The sequence below is a fragment of the Thalassophryne amazonica genome, chromosome 2 (genome assembly GCF_902500255.1).
Source record: "Thalassophryne amazonica chromosome 2, fThaAma1.1, whole genome shotgun sequence".
Lineage (NCBI taxonomy): Eukaryota > Metazoa > Chordata > Actinopteri > Batrachoidiformes > Batrachoididae > Thalassophryne > Thalassophryne amazonica.
The window spans coordinates 109,793,899-109,816,826 of NC_047104.1; the positions used below are offsets into that span (position 1 = coordinate 109,793,899).

A 22,928-nucleotide genomic window follows, 5' to 3' on the forward strand; every position below is an offset into this window, starting at 1 on the left:
CATTAATTTCTGATTACTGTAAAAAAAAGTTTCTTACATTAAAACACTTGTAATTAAAATAGTAAAAAAAAATGTAGAAAGATTCTTTAGAAATGTTTGTTCATCTGTAAATTAAAACCATAACTTACCTGTTATTTCACATGAGATTAGCATTATAAGGAACCTTGGACATTGATTTTTAGACAAATAAAATAGAACAGAATTAAAACAGAATTATAGTTCAAAAAGTTATGTGCCATAATGTCTTTTGATACTAATTCTTCAAAAATCACTTGTATGTTTTTCAGGCCTCAATAATTATAGACATGATTCCAGTAAGTAATACGGTGAGTACGTTTGCCAGCACACCAGAAAACATATTATGTATAGAGATACATTATTTTGCATCTTCCTCCCTTCTGGCCAGCTGAACACTCCAGGAAAGCTCCAGGAACTGGGTTCCCTCATTGTGGGAGTGAAGACAGAGAGTTTGTGGAAACTGACGCCCGACATCATAGTGTCATCTCTGCCTGCCATGGCCCAACACACACCAGGCCTCAGCCACCCACAAGCGAATACAATAGTCACCAAATTATGGGTATGACATGAACACAGACCTATTAGTAGTGAAAGGAGCACACGGCCATAGGTGCATATGGATGTTGATTTGAAGAATAACATGGAAAAATCTTGGATTGATGTCTGTTTAGTGTGGTAATTATTGTATATGCATTTCATGCAGTCTGGCAAATGTAACCCTGCTTTAAGTGCTGCTGAGGACTTAAATACATACAAAAACAGCAAAAGCAAACAATTCAAACAACAAGGAGAAAAGTTGCTGTATGCTGTTTCAGTCTTATTTTGTGCTTTTTGCACTCTGTCTTGATAGAATGGGCAGAGCAGATGGCCACCCCACTTAGTCTGGTCTGCTTGAGGTTTCTTCATGTTTTTTTAATTGCCATTGCAATTGTTCATGAAGCGGTTAGCTCTGCCTTTTTCATTGTGTGTAGCTCTTTCAGATTGCTTCTGATGTCATTTGGTGCTATACTGTATAAATGAATTCAAAACTTTGTCTTGCTGTTGAAGTACATTTAAATCACTGATGCCACACAGACTTGAACAATGTGAACACACAGGATGTAAATACATGTAATGCAAGCCACTGCACATATTTCAAGCTGTAGTTTGTGCTTTTTCTCAGAACTAAAATCAGTGAGTACCTTAGAAATGATGAAGATAAAAATCACATGAAGAACCTGCCACTGGTAAACAGGAATGCACCATGTAGATGCCCCGAGCTAAAGTTACCACAACACAAAAGAAATAAACAAATACAACCTTTTAAAATCCACCACATGAATTTACCTCACAAGAAACAATTACGTTCTCATACTTCTTTAATTCCAAATACAAATATTCAAATGATAAATCTGTGTCACGACCAGAATGTAGCACAAGACACAAGACAATGATGACAACAACAACAACAATGAAAAAAACAATTGAAATAAGAACGACAGTAACAAAAATAATGTCAATACCGACAGTAACAATAAAGACAACAAAGAAAACATTGACATGAATAACAAGAGCAAAAGGAATAATGCAATTTTAATGATAATAATAATATAGTATGCACAAAGGCAATAAATTCTAAGCCAACTGTACACTTCATGATAATGCAACAGGGGTGCTGGTTACACCAGGGTTGTAGAGAAAGGCTCTCTGTATTAGATACATCATGAAAGCATGTTGGTGAGCTGAGGCTGCTCTGTTCACTGCTCAAATGAACGGCTAATTTGACTGAGAGGAGGAGTGTCACTTGTGAGAGAACATCACTTATGGCATTCTGATCATCTAATACAGGGGTGGCCAAGTTCGTTTCCTCGAGAGCCACAGTCCTGACACTGTTAGTTTCTCCCTGCTCCAACACACCTGAATCCAATGAAAGACTCGTTAGCAGACTTTTAATGAGCCTTTCATTGGATTCAGGTGTGTTGGAGCAGGGAGACAACTAAGAGTGTCACGAATGTGGCTCTCGAGGACCGAACTTGGCCACCCCTGATCTAATACATTTTTCAGTGTATGATCCAGCACACAGCTGCATCAGTGTTGAAGACCTCTGTGACTGGTGAAGACCAAGGGGACACCACTGTTTTGCCCAGTCTCACAGCAGTTCATGATGGCATGACGAAAAGCCAATTGATCTACGGGTTTGTGCACCCGTCACGAAAATGGGGCACTTTTTGTGACAGTTGCACAAAATACGAGGCGATGGGGGGGTGTCTGGGTGAGTTATCGTTAGGGTTAGGGGAAGGGAGACACTTACGTTACAGTTAGACTTAGGAGAAGGGGGAGAATTATAGATAGTAAAATTAAAAAAGTAAAAAAACGCGACACAAAAAATGCCCTATTTTTGTGATGGGGCACGAAAAAAAGCATGAAGATCAATGGTTACTTTCAAGATGTGGGGATGGACTCGTTGGGTGGATGGCATACAGGACTAAAGATGCTTCCGTAAAGTAGAGGATGTGCTGACGCACGACGCCAGCACATGTTGCATGTGAAGGACCTACAAATCGTTTCCAGGGTTTGACTAATTCATGAGTACAACATAAATACTTAACTAATTTTGGCATGCAGTCAAGACATTGCAAAAGGGGAGGAGCTGCCTCACATGCACATTTCTCTCCGGGCAAGAAATTAAAATAAATGCTATTCTGTGTTCAGTAAATATATTTCTTTGTTTTTACCACACCCAATAATAACATCTTTAACACAAAGTGTTATTTGAGAGTATTTATCTCAGTTCTCTGTGCGCACTCAACTAGACCAGCACAGATGTGTGAGCAAACTAATCAAATGTGGGAAATAATTGTACTGTGTTTTTGTTTATTGTTTTTTTTGTGTCTTATTATGCATGCACAATAGCATTTTGTGTGCTCAATAAAATGTGGCCTAAGTACACATTCTTTTCTTTTTGCAATGTTCAGGGCTTTCCAGATGTGGTGGACTGGTTAAACAAAGTTGACCCTCTTCTCTCCAGCACACCCCTAATCAGCATCATGGGCAGGAGAAGTGTTCTCATCAACAACATCACGGCTGCATCCACACAATCCTGGAACACACAGCAGGTCTCACACTTTTATGGAATGTTTGTAACATAGCATGAGTGTTTCCTTCACAGACCTCTCATCTGCTATTTCACATGTCAGTCGGCACCAGACAGTACATCTGAATCATTTTAATTCAGACACAAACTTGGTAATTGCCAGACAACATACTAGAAGAGGAGGTAGCGTCCACCAGATTCTGCTTCAGAATGAACAAACAAAACAAAACACCTGATTATGCACTATGGAAGTGAGACAGCCGGATGCATATTCAGTTGCACTTGCAACACAATCAAATCTTTGTCAATGTTTCAGTGATGACACACTTCACAGGCAGCAAATATTTTGCTGTGGTTAATAATAGAAAGACATACAAATGTGGTGTACGTGGTGCATGTTCTCCATGGTGGTGTAATGGCCTCAAAGCAACAAAGTCTAGAGCTGATGGGCGGAAGGGGCAGGAGAGCAAAGTAAGTGTGAATGACTGTTTCAATGGGCCCTACAGTCCAAAGAGTTAAGTCGTACGCAGGCTCTGAGACACATCAAGCTGATACTTATCCCCGGATTCCATAGGATGAAGTGGGTGAGAGTTCATGACTTTCCCTGGATGGGCTGCCATTCCATCACAGGTTAATTCCTCAGCCAAGGCTGGTACCCATTTACAGCTGGGTGGACTGGAGTGATGCAGATAAAGTGTCTTGTCTAAGTACACAGACAGGTTGCCTGAAGTACACAATGGGAATTGAATCTAAGTTTACATAATGGTAGTCCAACTCCTATCGCACAGAGCTTTGTCCTATGGTCCACCCTGTGAAAAACAGTGCAAAAAAGAAAACTCATTCACTCCATGTTTGAGTCAGAGCGCGGTGCACAGTTTTTTCAGTAGGAGTCACAGTGAACACTTTTATCTTACCATTAATAGTCCTGCGAGCGATGTGTCTCAGCGTGAGGACTCTAAAACTAGCTGTATGGAGTAGAACTGTTTACGCCATACAGATTTACCATAGAGTGCCATAATGTTTGTATTTCTTCATAATTGATGTAAATAAAGTCCAAGACCTATTCAGTGACTTGGAAATGTTCATGTATCCATCCCCTGACTCAGCTGAAGAAAACTGGCAATAAAACGGATTATTTACAGGTATTATACCAAAGCCTTTCAGTACTTATGCAACCCATCATCATGGCTTTTATATTTTTTAATTAATTTATAAAGGGTTTAAAGAAGATAATTTGAGAAATTTTTGTTTGTGCACTCAACAGAAATATAAATGCAACACTTTTGGTTTTGCTCCCATTTTGTATGAGATGAACTCAAAGATCTAAAACTTTTTCCATATACACAATATCACCATTTCCCTCAAATATTGTTCACAAACCAGTCTAAATCTGTGATAGTGAGCACTTCTCCTTTGCTGAGATAATCCATCCCACCTCACAGGTGTGCCATACCAAGATGCTGATTAGACACCATGATTAGTGCACAGGTGTGCCTTAGACTGCCCACAATAAAAGGCCACTCTGAAAGGTGCAGTTTTATCACAGCACGCCACAGATGTCGCAAGATTTGAGGGAGCATGCAGTTGGCATGCTGACAGCAGGAATGTCAACCAGAGCTGTTGCTCGTGTATTGAATGTTAATTTCTCTACCATAAGCCGTCTCCAAAGGCGTTTCAGAGAATTTGGCAGTATAATCCAACCAGCCTCACAACTGCAGACCACGTGTAACCACACCATCCCAGGACCTCCACATCCAGCATGTTCACCTCCAAGATCGTCTGAGACCAGCCACTAGGACAGCTGCTGAAACAATCGGTTTGCATAACCAAAGAATTTCTGCACAAACTGTCAGAAACCGTCTCAGGGAAGCTCATCTGCATGCTCGTCGTCCTCATCGGGGTCTCGACCTGACTCCAGTTCGTCGTCGTAACCGACTTGAGTAGGCAAATGCTCACATTCTTTGGCGTTTGGCACGTTGGAGAGGTGTTCTGTTCAAGGATGAATCCCGGTTCACACTGTCCAGGGCAGATGGCAGACAGCGTGTGTGGTGTCGTGTGGGTGAGCGGATTTCTGATGTCAATGTTGTGGATCGAGTGGCCCATGGTGGCGGTGGGGTTATGGTATGGGCAGGCATCTGTTATGGACGAAGAACACAGGTGCATTTTATTGATGGCATTTTGAATGCACAGAGATACCGTGACGAGATCCTGAGGCCCATTGTTGTGCCATACATCCAAGAACATCACCTCATGTTGCAGCAGGATAATGCACGGCCCCATGTTGCAAGGATCATTACACAATTCTTGGAAGCTGAAAATGTCCCAGTTCTTGCATGGCCGGCATACTCACCGGACATGTCACCCATTGAGCATGTTTGGGATGCTCTGGACCGGCGTATATGACAGCGTGTACCAGTTCCTGCCAATATCCAGCAACTTCGCACAGCCATTGAAGAGGAGTGGACCAACATTCCACAGGCCACAATTGACAACCTGATCAACTCTATGCGAAGGAGATGTGTTGCACTGCATGAGGCAAATGGTGGTCACACCAGATACTGACTGGTATCCCCCCCCAATAAAACAAAACTGCACCTTTCAGAGTGGCCTTTTATTGTGGGCAGTCTAAGGCACACCTGTGCACTAATCATGGTGTCTAATCAGCATCTTGATATGGCACACCTGTGAGGTGGGATGGATTATCTCAGCAAAGGAGAAGTGCTCACTATCACAGATTTAGACTGGTTTGTGAACAATATTTGAGGGAAATGGTGATATTGTGTATGTGGAAAAAGTTTTAGATCTTTCAGTTCATCTCATACAAAATGGGAGCAAAACCAAAAGTGTTGTGTTTATATTTTTGTTGAGTGTATTTGAAATGGCTTAAACAAAAGGGGAAATGTGAAAATAATGTATTATTATTATTATTATTATTATTATTTCCAGGCTCAAGCAATTTTCAGTGAAGTAATCAAGAACAATCCAAAGCTGACTCAAGAAGAGTTCCTGTAAGTACACTTTCTTTTGTATGTTTCTGCCTTTTTTTTCAGTATGTTTCAAACATACAACCCCAATTCCAATGAAGTTGGGACATTGTGTAAAATGGAAATAAAAACAGAATACAATGATTTGTAAATCCTCTTCAACCTATATTCAATTGAATACACCACAAAGACAAGATATTTAATGTTCAAACTGATAAACTTTATTGTTTTTGTGCAAATATTTGCACAAACACATTTCAAAAAAGCTGGGACAGTGGTATGTCTACCACTGTGTTACATCACCTTTCCTCCTAACAACACTCAATAAGCATTTGGGAACTGAGGACACTAATTGTTGAAGCTTTGTAGGTGAAATTCTTTCCCATTCATGCTTGATGTACGACTTCAGTTGTTCAACAGTCCGGGGTGTCCGTTGTCATATTTCGCACTTCATAATGCGCCACACATTTTCAATGGCCGACAGGTCTGGACTGCAGGCAGACCATTCTAGTACCCGCACTCTTTTACTACGAAGCCACGCTGTTGTACCACGTGCAGAATGTGGCTTCGCATTGTCTTGCTGAAATAAGCAGGGACGTCCATGAAAAAGACGTTGCTTGGATGGCAACATGTGTTGCTCCAAAATCTGGATGTACCTTTCAGCACTGATGGTGCCATCACAGATGTGTAAGTTGCCCATGCCATGGGCACTAACACACCCCCATACCATCACAGATGCTGGCTTTTGAACTCTGCGCTGGTAACAATCTGGATGGCCTTTTTCCTCTTTTGTCTGGAGGACACAACGTCCATGGTTTCTAAAAACAATTTGAAATGTGGACTCAGACCACAGCACACTTTTCCACTTTGTGTCTGTCCATTTCAAATGAGCTCGGGCCCAGAGAAAGTGGCGACGTTTCTGGATGTTGTTAATGTATAGCTTTCGCTTTGCATGGTAGAGTTTTAACTTGCACTTGTAGGTGTAGTGACGAACTGTGTTAACTGACAATGGTTTTCTGAAGTGTTCCTGAAAGTTCTTCAGATTCGTTGAGAAACATTGTTATTAAACTGTTGGAGTATTTTTTTTCATACAGTTGTTCACAAAGTGGTGATCCTCACCCTATCTTTGATTGTGAACGGCTGAGCCTTGTGGGGATGCACCTTTTATACCCAATCATGACACTCACAATTAGTGTCCACAGTTCCAAAACACTTAGTGAGTGTTGTTAGAAGGAAAGGTGATGTAACACAGTGGTAAACATACCACTGTCCCAACTTTTTTGAAACATGTTGCAGGCATCCATTTCAAAATGAGCAAATAGTTGCACAAAAACAATAAAGTTTATCAGTTTGAACATTAAATATATTGTCTTTGTGGTATGTTCAAATGAATATAGTTTGAAGAAGTTTTGCAAATCATTGTATTGTTTTTATTTACATTTTACACAGCGTCCCATCTTCATTGGAATTGGGGTTGTACTTTGCACCTAAAAGCAGCAAAAATGTCCTCTTTGTGTAATCAGGCAGCTGGGAACGCTGGCTCAAGGTGTGAGCTGCAAAGCCTTACAGAAGCTCTTCAAAATGAATTCCTCTCCTTCATCATTGAGGAGAATCCTGGAGACCCTCCGGAACCAGCCGGGTCCTCTTCAGACCTCACTGGTAAACATGTTCCATTAACTTGTTCCTACTGTCGGGCTGTAAGAACACCCATGCTTACTCAGCCATATATTTATCTCTTTTCTCATACATCAAATGTTGTGTCTTTGTTCATCTCCACAGAAAAAATGTGTGTTTGAGGAGTTGTATCGGTTTGGATTCTTGTTGGAATTGCTGGGAGAGGTCGGAGCTGATATTGCCCTGTCCATATCGTAAGTTGATGTAAAGCATAATAAATCATAATTGGGTTAAATATAAGCTGGAAGGGGTGAATAGTTGTGTAATATATTTTGTGTGTTTGTATTCTATTTGAAATACTCTTTCTGTTTGCATGTGCGTGTTTTTGGTTGCTTACAGGATTGCCCACATTAAGATGTTCCCAGCGGATATGATGGACACTCTGAGAAAGATGATTATTCAGGATCCTGTTCATTTTCTCTTGCTGTCTAAAACTAAACAGGAGCTGCTGGTGGACAAAATATTACAGGGGATGGTCAGTTTGGATTAATGTGCTGCTAAAATCACAGTAGGCGGGCTTCCATTACCCTCCAGTCTGCACAACTCAAAACTCTGAAATATTGAAAAAACAGTTTTTTATGCTTGCATCGGAATCGACACACTTTTTTCCCACTATTACAGTGTCACATGTTATACTGTAAGCTTCACATGACGTTCTAAAAATATACAACACTGTATGTGTGGACAGAGTAAGAAATGGAAAGCTTGTTCAAATTTAATATGTCGCAGACATGAACGAGTGAAGCTATTCAGCATCTCACCATGTTGTTTAGGTCCTTTAGAATTTTTTTTAGCAAATGCTTCAGGGGACTTCAGACTTCAGACAACTTTATTGATCCCAAAAAAGGGCAATTACATTTACACTCCAATTACCTCAGACAACTTTAAGATATGCTACTGGAGCAAGATACAGCAATTAATCCACAATTATTACTTGTTTACCGTAATAATGGCACACACCAAAATTAAAGACAACACATATACATTTGACATTGTTTATGTGCATTAAACTTGAAATAGTCCGTCTTCTGAATTGAGACAAAGAGGGTGAAGGCCGCAGCAGGAGGGGCCCACGCCACCCAGCCTGCCTTCGAGGTGGCAAGGAGGAAGCCAGGGTGAGGGGAGTGGAGAGACACGGGGGGGTGATAGGGATGGAGGGAGAGAGACATGCGTCAGAAAGGAGGAGAGGAAAGGGGAGGAATGCGGCCGTCCTTGCCGGAGTCCCAGGCAGGGGAGCATTTGCATGGCTAAAACCTTTCAGCTTCTGGGGGGCTCCACCCTCCCAGACCCCCCTAATGACAGCCATCTTACCCCCCTGCCATTTTAAGCATTTTTTAAATGTAGATGTAAATTAATATTGAAAGATTTTCAGCTAGTTGACAGTAGGGCTGTATAACATGGCCAAATTATCGTATCTCAATATTGTCATATCAGTATGATATACGATATTACTATGATTTCACACAAAGTGTAGCAACAGTGAAAATTAAACAATCTTAAACAAAATATTAAGAGACAATATTTTTAAAGTTCAAGCAGGTTTACATTAGGGTGTGATTCAAGCAAACTCGGATTTATATTCTGATCAGTGGTTCGTCTACTGTCGGTTTATTCTGACAATATTGCTAACCTTTTGCACAGGTCAGTAATGGAAACCCAACTCATGAAAGGTTCATCTCTTTGGTGTGTTTGCCATTTGGTTAACAGTTGTTGCAAATTGATGAATTTTCTTCTCCAAAGGGCATGCACACAGGGGTTTACACAGAGGAGGAGTTCCTTTCACTGGGTGTTATGGCAACATTTGTGGTGGAGGAGGTGTTTGCACAGCTGGATCGCAGCTTCTTCATGAACAATCTGGAGTTCCTTCGTGGGTTCTGCTACAGAGCCAACAAATGGGACATTGTGGCTCGCATCCTGCAAGAACCTGCCACTTTTGGGTAATGAGGGGAAGCTATACAGAAACCAAACTCTAATTGGCCAGCGCAGTCTTGTTTGAGGGCGGGCGCTAATGGGTAAAATATGACGCATATGACACGATTTTACTACATCCGGGGATGCCCCTCATCTGTCCCCAACAGAAACACGGCACTTTCTGTGAGTTCTTGGGCAAATTACACACAAACAAAGTGAAAATGCAAAGAAAAAGTGACAATGCGGTGGAAGTGAACATGTGTTGCAGTTTGTTTATGACCCGGAGCCCAAACGTGTTGAGACGATAGTGCGGGTGAGAGAACGGAGCGACTCTGGTTCGCTGCATAGGCTAACACTTACCGACACGACTGCTCCCATTTGCCTCGTCTTCCCTTCTCCACTGGCAACCGAAAAAGGTGCACTTTTTATGATGGCTTCGGTGACTGCAGCCGAAAACAAAACAGTACACCATTTTTCCATTAGAAGTGACGCTGTTTGTGGGGAGAGACTAATCACCGGGTGGAGTGTGGGAGTGTCAACACAAACCATTCGGAGGATGGGAGTTTCAGTGGAAACCATTTTCAACCGGCACGACCGCTAGGTGATGGCAAGATTGCTTTTAAGTTTACAGAGCCGCGCTGAATGGTTTGTGCTGAAACTCCCACACTCCACCCGGGGATTCTCTGCCATGTTCGTGCCAGCTGTCTCCAGATGTGGTCAAATCCCACAATATCACACAGGGATTCAAACAAGACTGCGCTGCCCTATAGAGTGTTCTAGACTTATTACCGGTTTTCTTTCTACAAGCCTGAGTATTTACAAGATTTATGCAGCCGATGCAGAGCAGTGTATGTATTTAATTAATAGAAATTAAAATCATGCTTAAAGAGGATTGCTGACATTTTTTTTTCATCTGAAGCTCTGTTCTTAGAAACAGCTACTTAATTATATTGTACACGGTACCCTAAAAACACGGTAAAACTCTTCTTGATGCCAATGAACAAGCAACATTACAAGTGTCTGATAGCATGGAGATGATCTGCATGGAGGTACTGTAAATACGAATGTTTATCCCATTAAATGTCAATGCATTTTTTTAAGATGACCGATTATGCAATGAGGTGCTTACCTTAGCCTGCAGTCCATTTGGTGACACTGCCCTCAACTGAGGCATTACAAGTCGACAGTGGTTGCAGGTAAAGTTTTAAATCTTAGTGATGCATTTGATGGTGTTTAACAGAATGTGAGTTGAATTTTCTGAGGAAGTCGTAAATTTATTGGTGCAAAGATTAAATTTTTCCAGGATTTCTTAGTGTCAAACATATTTCATGTTAACGCTGCTATGCTATGTGCCACGTTTGACTGAGAGACTGTATGAAAGAAACTATTAAGTGTACTCAGTGTTAATTTATGTGGTCACACTTATGTGGTTACTGTGAATGCAAATGCATTCACAGTAACCATGATTAGAAAAGAAGGAGCCTATAATCTTCAAATATTTTTTTCAACAATGTGAGATAGGCTTTTTTGTCTGTTTCATTTCTCATCTCCAACTGCTTATCCATAAACCGAGTTGCGTGGGCAACAGCTCCAGCAGGGGACCCCAAACTTCCCTTTCTCAGGCCACATTTCTCAGGCGTTCCCAGGCCAGTGTGGAGATATAATCTCTCCACCTAGTCCTGGGTCTTCCCCGGGGTCTCCTCCCAGGTAGACGTGCTTGAAACACCTCCACAGGGAGATGCCCAGGGGGCATCCTTACCAGATGCCGAACCACCTCAGCTGGATCCTTTCAACACAAAGGATTAGCAGCTCTACTCTGAGCTCCTCACGGATGACTGAGCTTCTCACCTTGTCTGTTTCATTGTGAGATAATACATGTGTGTCAATTAAAAAAAAAAAGTATGTATAGGTATAGGTTTGGAGGTCTTCGGGTTGGACTAAAGCTCAGGGTTAATATGGCTGAAGGGCTGAAGCAGAGAGTGGCTGCCAGCTGTTTATGTGGTGGTGGTTACTGTGAAAATGTGTCAGACTCTCTGTTCCCTCACAGGCCTGTCGAGAGATGGAACCAGGTGACCCTCAGTCAGGTGGACCGCTTACTCTTCTTCCTACCCTTTGACAAGCTGCAAAAGATTTCCACGGTGAGTTCACAGTCATGCCATTATCCCCCAGAGATTGGACAGCATGCTCCTTTGCAACACGCTCACAACTTCCCAAAAACTCCAGAGTCACCCGAGGTTGTTACTTGATGCTGAAGACAGACCAGCAGAAGCTGTAAATGAATCTGTCAGGTGTCACCTCTCCGACGGGTGTCAGGATCAGGTGCTGATGTTCCTGTTTTCTCGTAAACCATCAGAATATGTGCGTGTGTGTGTATGCATGCAGACACTGATGACCGTGGGGCGTATGGAGAGGCTGTTCCTGAGCCAGCATGAGTGGGAGCACGGACCCGTGGGCATGCACTGTGTAGACGAGCACGAGAGGAACACCTTCTTTGAAAAGCAGCAGTTTGTTCTTCAGTTTTTCTTGGGCTTCCTCAAAGTGGCTCTTTCCTCAAGTGAGCATCACCGTGCCTCTGAAATCACGAAATGGGAAAAACAAAGTGCCCATGAATGCCAGTCATGTAAAAATGATGGTTTAATTCAGCATTAGAGGATATGCAGTCATCAGTAAAACAACACATTTGTTATTGATCAATCAAAGTGATGCTTTCACAGTTTTGATCAGGTACTCTAAGTGTGTTTGTCTGTCCTTTGCTAGAACCTCCTTTGATGGTCCCATCATGTGAGATTCTGCGTACAACAGCTCCTTCTGCCTGGACCGCCGATATTCTGATCGAAATGTCAACGTCGGCATTCTCCAACTGTCTGGAGCTGATGGGTCACGACCCATACTTTGAATCATACCAACACGCCAAACTCTTCAACAAAGTCAAAGAGGTAAGACTCCACCTGCTTCATCTGTAAACTGCACACCAGGATGAGGTGCTGGAAAAGAGCACAAAAAACACAAGTGAAGCTACATATTGTTAGATACAGGAAAAATGTTTAATCAAACTAAATTGACTTTTTACACAAATCTGTACACGTAGAACGTTTAATCAAATAATGGACTGACAAATTATAGATTGGATACAATGCACCGGAATGTTGAGTTTTCAATATGACACTGACTGGAGCAGCATGGTAGTTTAGTGGTTAGCATTAAGCCCTGGTCCCACCGAATAATGAACAAAGAATAATGAGCCACCTAGCATGTTTTTTTGGTACAAGTCCAGTTATTCAACAATCGTGGGAGAATAGTGGCTCTGAGAGGTTCTTAGAGGCAGAATATTCGGCTAACGAGGCTCATCTTTGAGTGTGGTGCTAAATTCAAGAAGTTCAAAATTTAGCAACAAGAATGTGGGGCAGTTTGTGTGCGAGTTACTACGAGGACAAACGAGGATGTTAGAGGCATGTTTGTGGTGAGGATGAGGCTATTACAAGCCCATTATCCAAACCCTTGGTGGCCACGAGGACAAGACAGGACAGGACAGGCTATTTTGCCTCCACAATCTCGCACACTTTGTTGTGATGATCCCACCTGCTTTGTGCACTGGACGCTGTATGTAAAATAATTATTTTGTAGCGGATTTATCATTTTCACTCAGAGTTTGGCTGTTGAAAACACCTGTAATCGCTTCTATAATCACAGAGGACCATTTCATGTGGAGCTTTTCTTTTCTCTCTCTTGTGCGCTGCATGAGGTGAAGAAGGTATTTGGAACAGCCTAAAAGGTAATTATTTGTAATGTTTATATTGTAATAGCTTGGTAAAACAGTTGCATGTTCATTAGGGTGCATCAAATTTGAATGGGAAATTTTAATTTCAAAAAATCAATTTGGCTGGCATTGCAGTTTGTTCCAATTAACATAAAATTACTTTTGCAAAGTTTTGAGGAATTCCATTGAGATTTAGGGGTGTTACCTAACACATGGACTTTTGTGAAATTACGAAAAATGTGCAATTTTTAGTCTAATTGCCAAAAGGTTGACCTGGAAATGTTGAATACCGTGAACCTTTATACACTATCATGTTCTATTGTACTAATAATGAATGTTTATGAGTTCAATGGTACAAATATTTCATGAGGTGAAAGCTGGACCATACCATTCAACGAGGGGAAGCTGAGTTGAATGGTATGGTCCAGCTTTTACCGAATTAAATATTCATTCCATTGACAGAATGTAAAAACATTCATTATTTGATTTATATAATGGCTAAAATAGATCCTTGTCATTTGATATTTTATTCATTTATAAACAGCAGAAAAGGGACTTACATTTTGGTGTTCCACTGCTGCTAAAGTCCAAATTGTAACGTGTAGTCCAGTGATGCTGTGCACTGACTTCAGACTTCCATAAAAAAAAGGGGGGCGCATATGCGAACGTACGAGGACGTGCGCATGTGCGTGTGTGCAGAGTGCAATGGTACCAAACGTATGTAACCAAATTTACACTCTAAATGGAACCAAGCTGCACTCTAAATGCAATGCAACACAAATGGGATGAATTAATCCATGACATGTGACATACAAAGCACCAATCAAATGACAAGGATCCACTCAGCCGTTATATAAAGGGTTATCAAAGTAAAAGTTGTTTGTTTGCCCTTTGAGCAACTTGGGCATTTCTCAGAGTATAACTTTCAAGATTCTCCATTCATTTGCGCTGTAACTAGGTTTAAGGATATGATTCCTTCTTTATGTTCTCTATTGTCATATACCAACACAGAGCAGAGTAGCTACCTAAACTCTGTAAGGGAGTTAGAGTATCTCGTCAATAGTTTTACATCCTCATTGAAGACAACTTTGGATGCTGTAGCTCCTCTGAAAAAGAGAGCTTTAAATCAGAAGTGTCTGACTCCGTGGTATAACTCACAAACTCGTAGCTTAAAGCAGATAACCCGTAAGTTGGAGAGGAAATGGCGTCTCACTAATTTAGAAGATCTTCACTTAGCCTGGAAAAAGAGTTTGTTGCTCTATAAAAAGCCCTCCGTAAAGCTAGGACATCTTTCTACTCATCACTAATTGAAGAAAATAAGAACAACCTCAGGTTTCTTTTCAGCACTGTAGCCAGGCTGACAAAGAGTCAGAGCTCTATTGAGCTGAGTATTCCATTAACTTTAACTAGTAATGACTTCATGACTTTCTTTGCTAACAAAATTTTGACTATTAGAGAAAAAATTACTCATAACCATCCCAAAGATGTATCGTTATCTTTGGCTGCTTTCAGTGATGCCGGTATTTGGTTAGACTCTTTCTCTCCGATTGTTCTGTCTGAGTTATTTTCATTAGTTACTTCATCCAAACCATCAACATGTTTATTAGACCCCATTCCTGCCAGGCTGCTCAAGGAAGTCCTACCATTATTTAATGCTTCAATCTTAAATATGATCAACTTATCTTTGTTAGTTGGCTATGTACCACAGGCTTTTAAGGTGGCAGTAATTAAACCATTACTTAAAAAGCCATCACTTGACCCAGCTATTTTAGCTAATTATAGGCCAATCTCCAACCTTCCTTTTCTCTCAAAGATTCTTGAGAGGGTAGTTGTAAAACAGCTAACTGATCACCTGCAGAGGAATGGTCTATTTGAAGAGGTTCAGTCAGGTTTTAGAATTCATCATAGTACAGAAACAGCATTAGTGAAGGTTACAAATGATCTTCTTATGGCTTCGGACAGTGGACTTATCTCTGTGCTTGTTCTGTTGGACCTCAGTGCTGCTTTTGATACTGTTGACCATAAAATTTTATTACAGAGATTAGAGCATGTCATAGGTATTAAAGGCACTGCGCTGCGGTGGTTTGAATCATATTTGTCTAATAGATTACAGTTTGTTCATGTAAATGGGGAATCTTCTTCACAGACTAAAGTTAATTATGGAGTTCCACAAGGTTCTGTGCTAGGACCAATTTTATTCACTTTATACATGCTTCCCTTAGGCAGTATTATTAGACGGTATTGCTTAAATTTTCATTGTTACGCAGATGATACCCAGCTTTATCTATCCATGAAGCCAGAGGACACACACCAATTAGCTAAACTGCAGGATTGTCTTACAGACATAAAGACATGGATGACCTCTAATTTCCTGCTTTTAAACTCAGATAAAACTGAAGTTATTGTACTTGGCCCCACAAATCTTAGAAGCATGGTGTCTAACCAGATCTTTACTCTGGATGGCATTTCCCTGACCTCTAGTAATACTGTGAGAAATCTTGGAGTCATTTTTGATCAGGATATGTCATTCAAAGCGCATATTAAACAAATATGTAGGACTGCCTTTTTGCATTTACGCAATATCTCTAAAATCAGAAAGGTCTTGTCTCAGAGTGATGCTGAAAAACTAATTCATGCATTTATTTCCTCTAGGCTGGACTATTGTAATTCTTTATTATCAGGTTGTCCTAAAAGTTCCCTAAAAAGCCTTCAGTTAATTCAAAATGCTGCAGCTAGAGTACTGACGGGGACTAGCAGGAGAGAGCATATCTCACCCGTGTTGGCCTCTCTTCATTGGCTTCCTGTTAATTCTAGAATAGAATTTAAAATTCTTCTTCTTACTTATAAGGTTTTGAATAATCAGGTCCCATCTTATCTTAGGGACCTCGTAGTACCATATCACCCTAATAGAGCGCTTCGCTCTCAGACTGCAGGCTTACTTGTAGTTCCTAGGGTTTGTAAGAGTAGAATGGGAGGCAGAGCCTTCAGCTTTCAGGCTCCTCTCCTGTGGAACCAGCTCCCAATTCAGATCAGGGAGACAGATACCCTCTCTACTTTTAAGATTAGGCTTAAAACTTTCCTTTTCGCTAAGGCTTATAGTTAGGGCTGGATCGGGTGACCCTGGACTATCCCTTGGTTATGCTGCTTTAGACGTAGACTGTGGGGGGGGTTCCCATGATGCACTGTTTCTTTCTCTTTTTGCTCTGTATGCATCACTCCGCATTTAATCATTAGTGATCGATCTCTGCCCCCCTCCACAGCATGTCTTTTTCCTGGTTCTTTCCCTCAGCCCCAACCAGTCTCAGCAGAAGACTGCCCCTCCCTGAGCCTGGTTCTGCTGGAGGTTTCTTCCTGTTAAGAGGGAGTTTTTCCTTCCCACTGTTGCCAAGTGCTTGCTCACAGGGGTCGTTTTGACCGTTGGGGTTTTTCATAATTATTGTATGGCCTTGCCTTACAATATAAAGCGCCTTGGGGCAACTGTTTGTTGTGATTTGGCGCTATATAAAAAAAAAGTTGATTGATTGAGTTGATTGATTGATTTGTCCTATAGACAAAATGAATGGAGGTTAATGGGACATGTTCACGTGGCCATACCCTGAGTTTTGTGCAGCAGTGACGGATATTAGACACACATATAAAGTTTAATTGATTTTATTGTTAAACACAAGGGGCAATCCTGACACACTGAAAAGAACAAACCCTCTCTAGTGGCTAACTCACTGGCAACTAACAGGACCTAATGGTAAGAGCTGACACTACTGCTCAGTCTGTGCCAGAGTCCGCTCCACTGACATCACCAGGGAGAAAGAGAGAGGAAATGGAACCTGAACTCTGAACCTAGCCAGTGCATCTCCCCCCAGGTACATATGTCCCGTGTCAGATCCCGCTTTTTAGATACACAGCACACGCTCACCCTCCGATGAGTGTGTTTGTGTACAAAACCAGCTCTCCGTCTCTGGGGTCCGACCTTCGTGTCTCCACGGGTATTACCCGGCAGGGCTGCACAAAGGCTGTTCAAGCTGGTGGCGAGGAGATTCGTCTAGCTGCTCACTGCCTCCATCCGGACGTCCACCCCGCTGAAGCTGATCTCGCACCCCGGTCGAATAGCCTTCTCAGGAACCAGGATACGAACCGGCCACGCCCGTTAACGGCAGCTCTCCTCTTATGGATCAGGGCTCTTGGAATGTTGCTAAATTTTAAATTTAGTGACTCGTACAGCAAGTCCCCAGGATGTGTTATTTTCATTAAAAACCAGACTAACCTTTTAGAGCCTTTTGATGTTGTACACCCAATAAACTTTAACTTTTACACCTTAAGAAGCATCAATAATCCAATGTCCGAGCCTTAACACTTTAACTGCATGCTTGGAAATTTATTGCAGGTTTTGCAAGTGCCAATAACATAATCAACATAGATTATATGGTGATAATTTCACAACAGTAATTCAAGTATAATTAGAATAATGATTGGCAGAGATTTTTGTTTTTAATTCAATAATTCTGACTGATCTTACTTTGACTGGGACTGGATTGACTTCTTAACAATTTTTTCTAGGAGTGAGAGAAGGAGGTTTTTGAGGTTAGGGTCCCCAGCTCGATGAACTTGATTTCCTCTTCATCAGCTATTAATTGTTAGCTGACCACGATCCTTGTGTGATGTTGTAATCCTTCAGGAAGTTAATCTACATAAGAATTTATTCCGTCTTCAATCAACCAAAAGTTGATCTAATCCATTCTGGTATGCGGTGATGTTCCTTGAGAGAGAAATCGTTGAACATTCCCCACTCAGACTTAAGGCCAGTGGTTACTCTCTCCGTTGTTCTGCTACTCCGTGACTGGACGGCCTGAGTGGGAGTTGAAATCTCTCTCAAATGATCTTTTATGGCTCCAATCCTCTCACTCCATGATTCCAATTGATGCTCACAAGATGGTCAAGTCTTGTGATTTCCTCGTAGCAGGGGAGTAGTGTCAACAGCACCTCTCCCTGGAAGAATAACCCCGTTTACTGGTATTTCAACAGGCTATATATGTTCTTGACTCCAGTCGTCCTCAGATGATCTTGTGTTGTGTGGGCTGCTGAAGAGGAGGTACTGCTGGCCCACCACCACCAGAGGGCGCCCTGCCTGGAGTGCGGGCTCCAGGCACCAGAGGGCGCTGCCGCCTCACAGGAGCAGCCAGGGTGACAGCTGTCACCCATCACCTGAGACAGCTGACAGCAATCATCAGAGGGGTATATCAGCAGGACGGCATCTCCACCTCATTGCCGAGATATCGTTTCTACCGAGGAGGTAACGTATCCAGCCGACTATATCAACCTTGAATACTTTTTGCCTTTATACAGAGAGAGAGATGAGCAGCAGGAGACAGTGTTGGATAAGTACTCACACTCCTGCACTTCAGTGTTTACTTGACGAGAGGAGGAGGTGGTGTTACCACCGTCCGTGTTGCTGGGTGCAGCGCACCCACCTCTGACTGTTTTTGTTCCTCGCCAGCAGTACCAGATCCGACAAGCGGAGGCAGTGGTCACCTGGGAGTTCGGGACTTGGCGGCTCCAGTATTCCCGGGGTTCGGTGGCGGTGGAAATCGAGTGGTTCCGGTTCGACTTGGACAGACGTCTCCTACCTTCGAGCCTGCCCACACGACACCATTGGAATTCGGCTTGCTCCCGAAATTGTAATCTGTTGTGTTTGTTGTGCGAGTTTCACAACAGTAAAGCTTTGTTATTTGACTTACTCCATTGTCCGTTCATTTGCGCCCCCTGTTGTGGGTCCGTGTTCCTACACTTTCACAACAGGATATCTCGGCAGCGTCATGGATCCCGAGGGGCGTCAACCGGCTGTTGAACGGCCAATGGAAGAACAGGGCGCACAGGCGTCCGCAGGAGGGGTGATCGGTGAGTTGCAGCGGATCCTCACCGCTTTCACGACTCGGTTGGATTTGATGACCGAGCAGAACGTCCTCCTGAACCGCAGGGTGGAGGCTCTCGCCGCGCAGGTGGAAGCGCGCCCTCCGGGCGCCGCTGCGGCTCTCCCTCCCGTCGACCCTGTGCGTAACAGTGACGTTCCACTGGTCGTTCAACGACCCCTCCCACCTTCCCCTGAAGCATACATAAGCCCCCCAGAGCCGTACGGAGGCTGTGTGGAGACGTGCGCGGATTTCCTTATGCAGTGTTCGCTCGTCTTCGCACAGCGTCCCGTCATGTACGCGACCGACGCTAGCAAAGTAGCTTATGTGATAAATCTGCTTCGTGGTGAGGCACGCGCTTGGGCTACAGCGCTCTGGGAGCAAAATTCACGGCTCCTTCAGACATATGATGGGTTTGTGAGGGAGTTCAGAACAGTGTTCGATCACCCAAATAGAGGAGAGACCGCTTCAGCCGTGCTGCTGTCAATGAGACAGGGGCGCCAGAGCGCAGCTGCCTATGCAGTTGACTTCCGCATCGCGGCTGCGAGGTCCGGCTGGAATAGCACTGCCCTCCGCGCCGCCTTTGTAAACGGACTGTCGTTGGTCCTCAAGGAGCACCTGGTGGCTAAGGACAAACCGCGGGATTTAGATGGGCTCATCGAGCTTGTCATACGATTAGACAATCGGTTAGAAGAGCGCCGTCGGGAACGAGACGAAGGGCGTGGCCGGGCACGCATCGTCCCTCTCCCTTCCGGTTCCGACCGCGTTCTGCCCTCCCCACGCTCCACGGCCCCTGCGCTCCGTGCGGTTACAGCCCCCCCTGCTGACGAAGCTATGGACACGAGTAGGGCAACATTTAGGGCACCGGTTACACAAAGGAGGCTGGCCCACGGGGCGTGTTTTGTTTGTGGCTCGATTGAGCATCAATTAAGAGACTGCCCCGAGCGGTTAAACACCAACGCCCGCCCCTAGAAACTGGGCTAGGGGTGGGCCGAGACATTCACGTGGGACACACCCACATCGCCACACGACTCCCAGTTACCATCCTGTATGAGGATTTAACCCTGAAGGCCCCAGCACTGGTGGACACGGGCTCAGAAGGGAATTTGCTAGACAGCAAATGGGCCAGGGAGATAGGGTTCCCTCTGGTGGCGCTTACCTCGCCTGTGCAGGTACGGGCGCTAGATGGCTCCCTACTCCCTCCAATCACTCACAAGACACCACCAGTAACTCTGGTGGTGTCGGGGAATCACCGGGAGGAGATCGAGTTTTTTGTGACTCCGGCCACCTCCCGTGTGATTTTAGGGTTCCCTTGGATGTTGAAACACAATCCCCGGATCGATTGGCCCTCCGGGGTAGTGGTTCAGTGGAGCGAGACCTGCCATCGGGTATGTTTAGGTTCCTCGGTTCCTCCCGGTTCCCAGGCCAGGGAGGAGGTCAGAGCCCCGCCCAATCTAGGGACGGTTCCGGTGCAGTGCCATGACCTTGCGGAGGTGTTTAGCAAGGATCTGGCGCTCACCCTTCCCCCGCACCGCCCGTATGATTGTGCCATTGATTTGGTTCCAGGTGTTGAGTTCCCGTCCAGTAGGCTGTACAACCTCTCACAACCTGAACGCGAATCAATGGAGACCTACATCCGGGACTCTTTGGCTGCCGGGTTGATCCGGAATTCCACCTCCCCGATGGGTGCGGGTTTCTTTTTTGTGGGGAAAAAGGATGGCGGATTACGTCCATGCATCGATTACAGGGGGCTGAACGAAATCACGGTTCGTAACCGATACCCCTTACCCTTGTTGGATTCGGTGTTCACGCCCCTGCATGGAGCTAAGATATTCGCCAAGCTTGATCTTAGGAATGCGTATCACCTGGTTCGGATCCGGAAGGGAGACGAGTGGAAGACGGCATTTAACACCCCGTTAGGTCATTTTGAGTACCTGGTCATGCCGTTCGGTCTTACAAACGCTCCCGCGACGTTCCAAGCATTGGTTAATGATGTCTTGCGGGACTTCCTGCACCGATTCGTCTTCGTATATCTTGACGACATACTCATCTTTTCTCCGGATCCTGAGACCCATGTTCGACATGTACGTCAGGTCCTGCAGCGGTTATTGGAGAACCGGCTGTTTGTTAAGGGCGAGAAGTGTGAGTTTCACCGCACCTCTTTGTCCTTCCTGGGGTTCATCATCTCCCCCAACTCCGTCGCTCCTGATCCGGCCAAGGTTGCGGCGGTGAGAGACTGGCCCCAACCCACAAGCCGTAGGAAGCTGCAACAGTTCCTCGGCTTTGCTAATTTCTACAGGAGGTTCATTAAGGGCTACAGTCAGGTAGCTAGCCCCCTGACAGCCCTGACCTCACCAAAAGTCCCCTTCACCTGGTCGGATCATTGCGATGCCGCATTCAAGGAGTTGAAACGGCGCTTCTCATCTGCACCCGTTCTGGTGCAGCCCGATCCTAGTCGCCAGTTAGTGGTTGAAGTGGACGCCTCGGACTTAGGGATAGGAGCTGTGCTGTCCCAGAGTGGGAAGACCGATAAGGTCCTTCGTCCGTGTGCCTATTTTTCCTGCAGGTTGACCCCGGCCGAACGGAACTATGACGTCGGCAATCGACAGCTCCTTGCGGTGAAAGAGGCTCTTGAAGAGTGGAGACATCTGTTGGAGGGAACGTCTGTGCCATTCACGGTTTTCACTGACCACCGGAACCTGGAGTATATCAGGACCGCCAAGCGGCTGAATCCCAGGCAAGCCTGCTGGTCACTGTTCTTCGGCCGTTTTGACTTCCGCATCACCTACCGGCCCGGGACCAAGAACCAGAGATCGGATGCCTTGTCCCGGGTACACGAAGACGAAGTCAAAACGGAGTTGTCGGATCCACCGGAACCCATCATCCCGGAGTCCACTATCGTGGCCACCCTCACCTGGGACGTAGAGAGAACCGTCCGGGAGGCCCTGGCACGAAGCCCGGACCCCGGGACTGGACCGAAGAACAGACTTTACGTCCCACCAGAAGCTAGGGCTGCAGTCCTGGACTTCTGTCACGGCTCTAAGCTCTCCTGTCATCCAGGGGTGCGAAGAACCGTGGCAGTTGTCCGGCAGCGCTTCTGGTGGGCGTCGCTGGAGGCCGACGTCCGGGATTATATCCAGGCCTGTACCACCTGCGCCAGGGGCAAGGCCGACCATCGCAAGGCTCCGGGACTGCTACAGCCACTGCCCGTGCCTCATCGCCCCTGGTCCCACATCGGCCTGGATTTTGTCACGGGCCTCCCGCCGTCCCAGGGAAACACCGTCATCCTCACAATAGTGGACCGATTCTCCAAGGCGGCCCACTTCGTGACCCTCCCAAAGCTCCCAACAGCCCAGGAGATGGCAGACCTCCTGGTCCACCACGTCGTCCGGCTGCATGGGATTCCATCAGACATCGTCTCCGATCGCGGTCCCCAGTTCTCCTCGCATGTCTGGAGGAGCTTCTGCCGGGAACTGGGGGCCACGGTCAGTCTCTCGTCCGGATACCACCCCCAAACCAACAGGCAAGCAGAGCGGGCCAATCAAGAGATGGAGCAGACCCTGCGCTGCGTGACAGCCGCGCACCCGGCGGCCTGGAGTACCCATCTG

The 22,928-nt window shown here is 44.7% G+C and overlaps 2 protein-coding genes across 2 annotated transcripts in view; both read left to right on the forward strand.

The window, feature by feature from the left end:
* Positions 1-3,506: 3,506 nt before the first annotated feature.
* Positions 3,507-12,309, forward strand: LOC117504011. Its single transcript, XM_034163361.1, has 7 exons — positions 3,507-3,562; positions 7,599-7,734; positions 7,855-7,943; positions 8,089-8,224; positions 9,490-9,686; positions 11,708-11,798; positions 12,043-12,309. The coding sequence occupies exons 1-7, from the start codon at positions 3,507-3,509 to the stop codon at positions 12,307-12,309; spliced, it is 972 nt and encodes a 323-aa protein (XP_034019252.1).
* A 115-nt stretch (positions 12,310-12,424) lies between these two features.
* Positions 12,425-22,928, forward strand: part of LOC117529042 (stereocilin-like) — a 34,880-nt gene continuing 24,376 nt past the window's right edge. Inside the window, exon 1 of the mRNA XM_034191741.1 lies at positions 12,425-12,596. Coding sequence (XP_034047632.1) covers positions 12,429-12,596 — 168 coding nt within the window. The 5' untranslated portion in view covers positions 12,425-12,428. The remainder of the gene's footprint in view (positions 12,597-22,928) is intronic.

What these genes read in the sequence shown, in the direction of transcription:
- LOC117504011 (XM_034163361.1), top strand. Translation starts at nt 3,507, where the DNA reads ATGGCCTCAAAGCAACAAAGTCTAGAGCTGATGGGCGGAAGGGGCAGG. An exon ending in GTCCTCTTCAGACCTCACTG is followed by an intron (nt 7,735 to 7,854) that starts GTAAACATGTTC and finishes TCATCTCCACAG; the next exon opens with AAAAAATGTGTGTTTGAGGA. An exon ending in AGCTGCAAAAGATTTCCACG is followed by an intron (nt 11,799 to 12,042) that starts GTGAGTTCACAG and finishes GTATGCATGCAG; the next exon opens with ACACTGATGACCGTGGGGCG.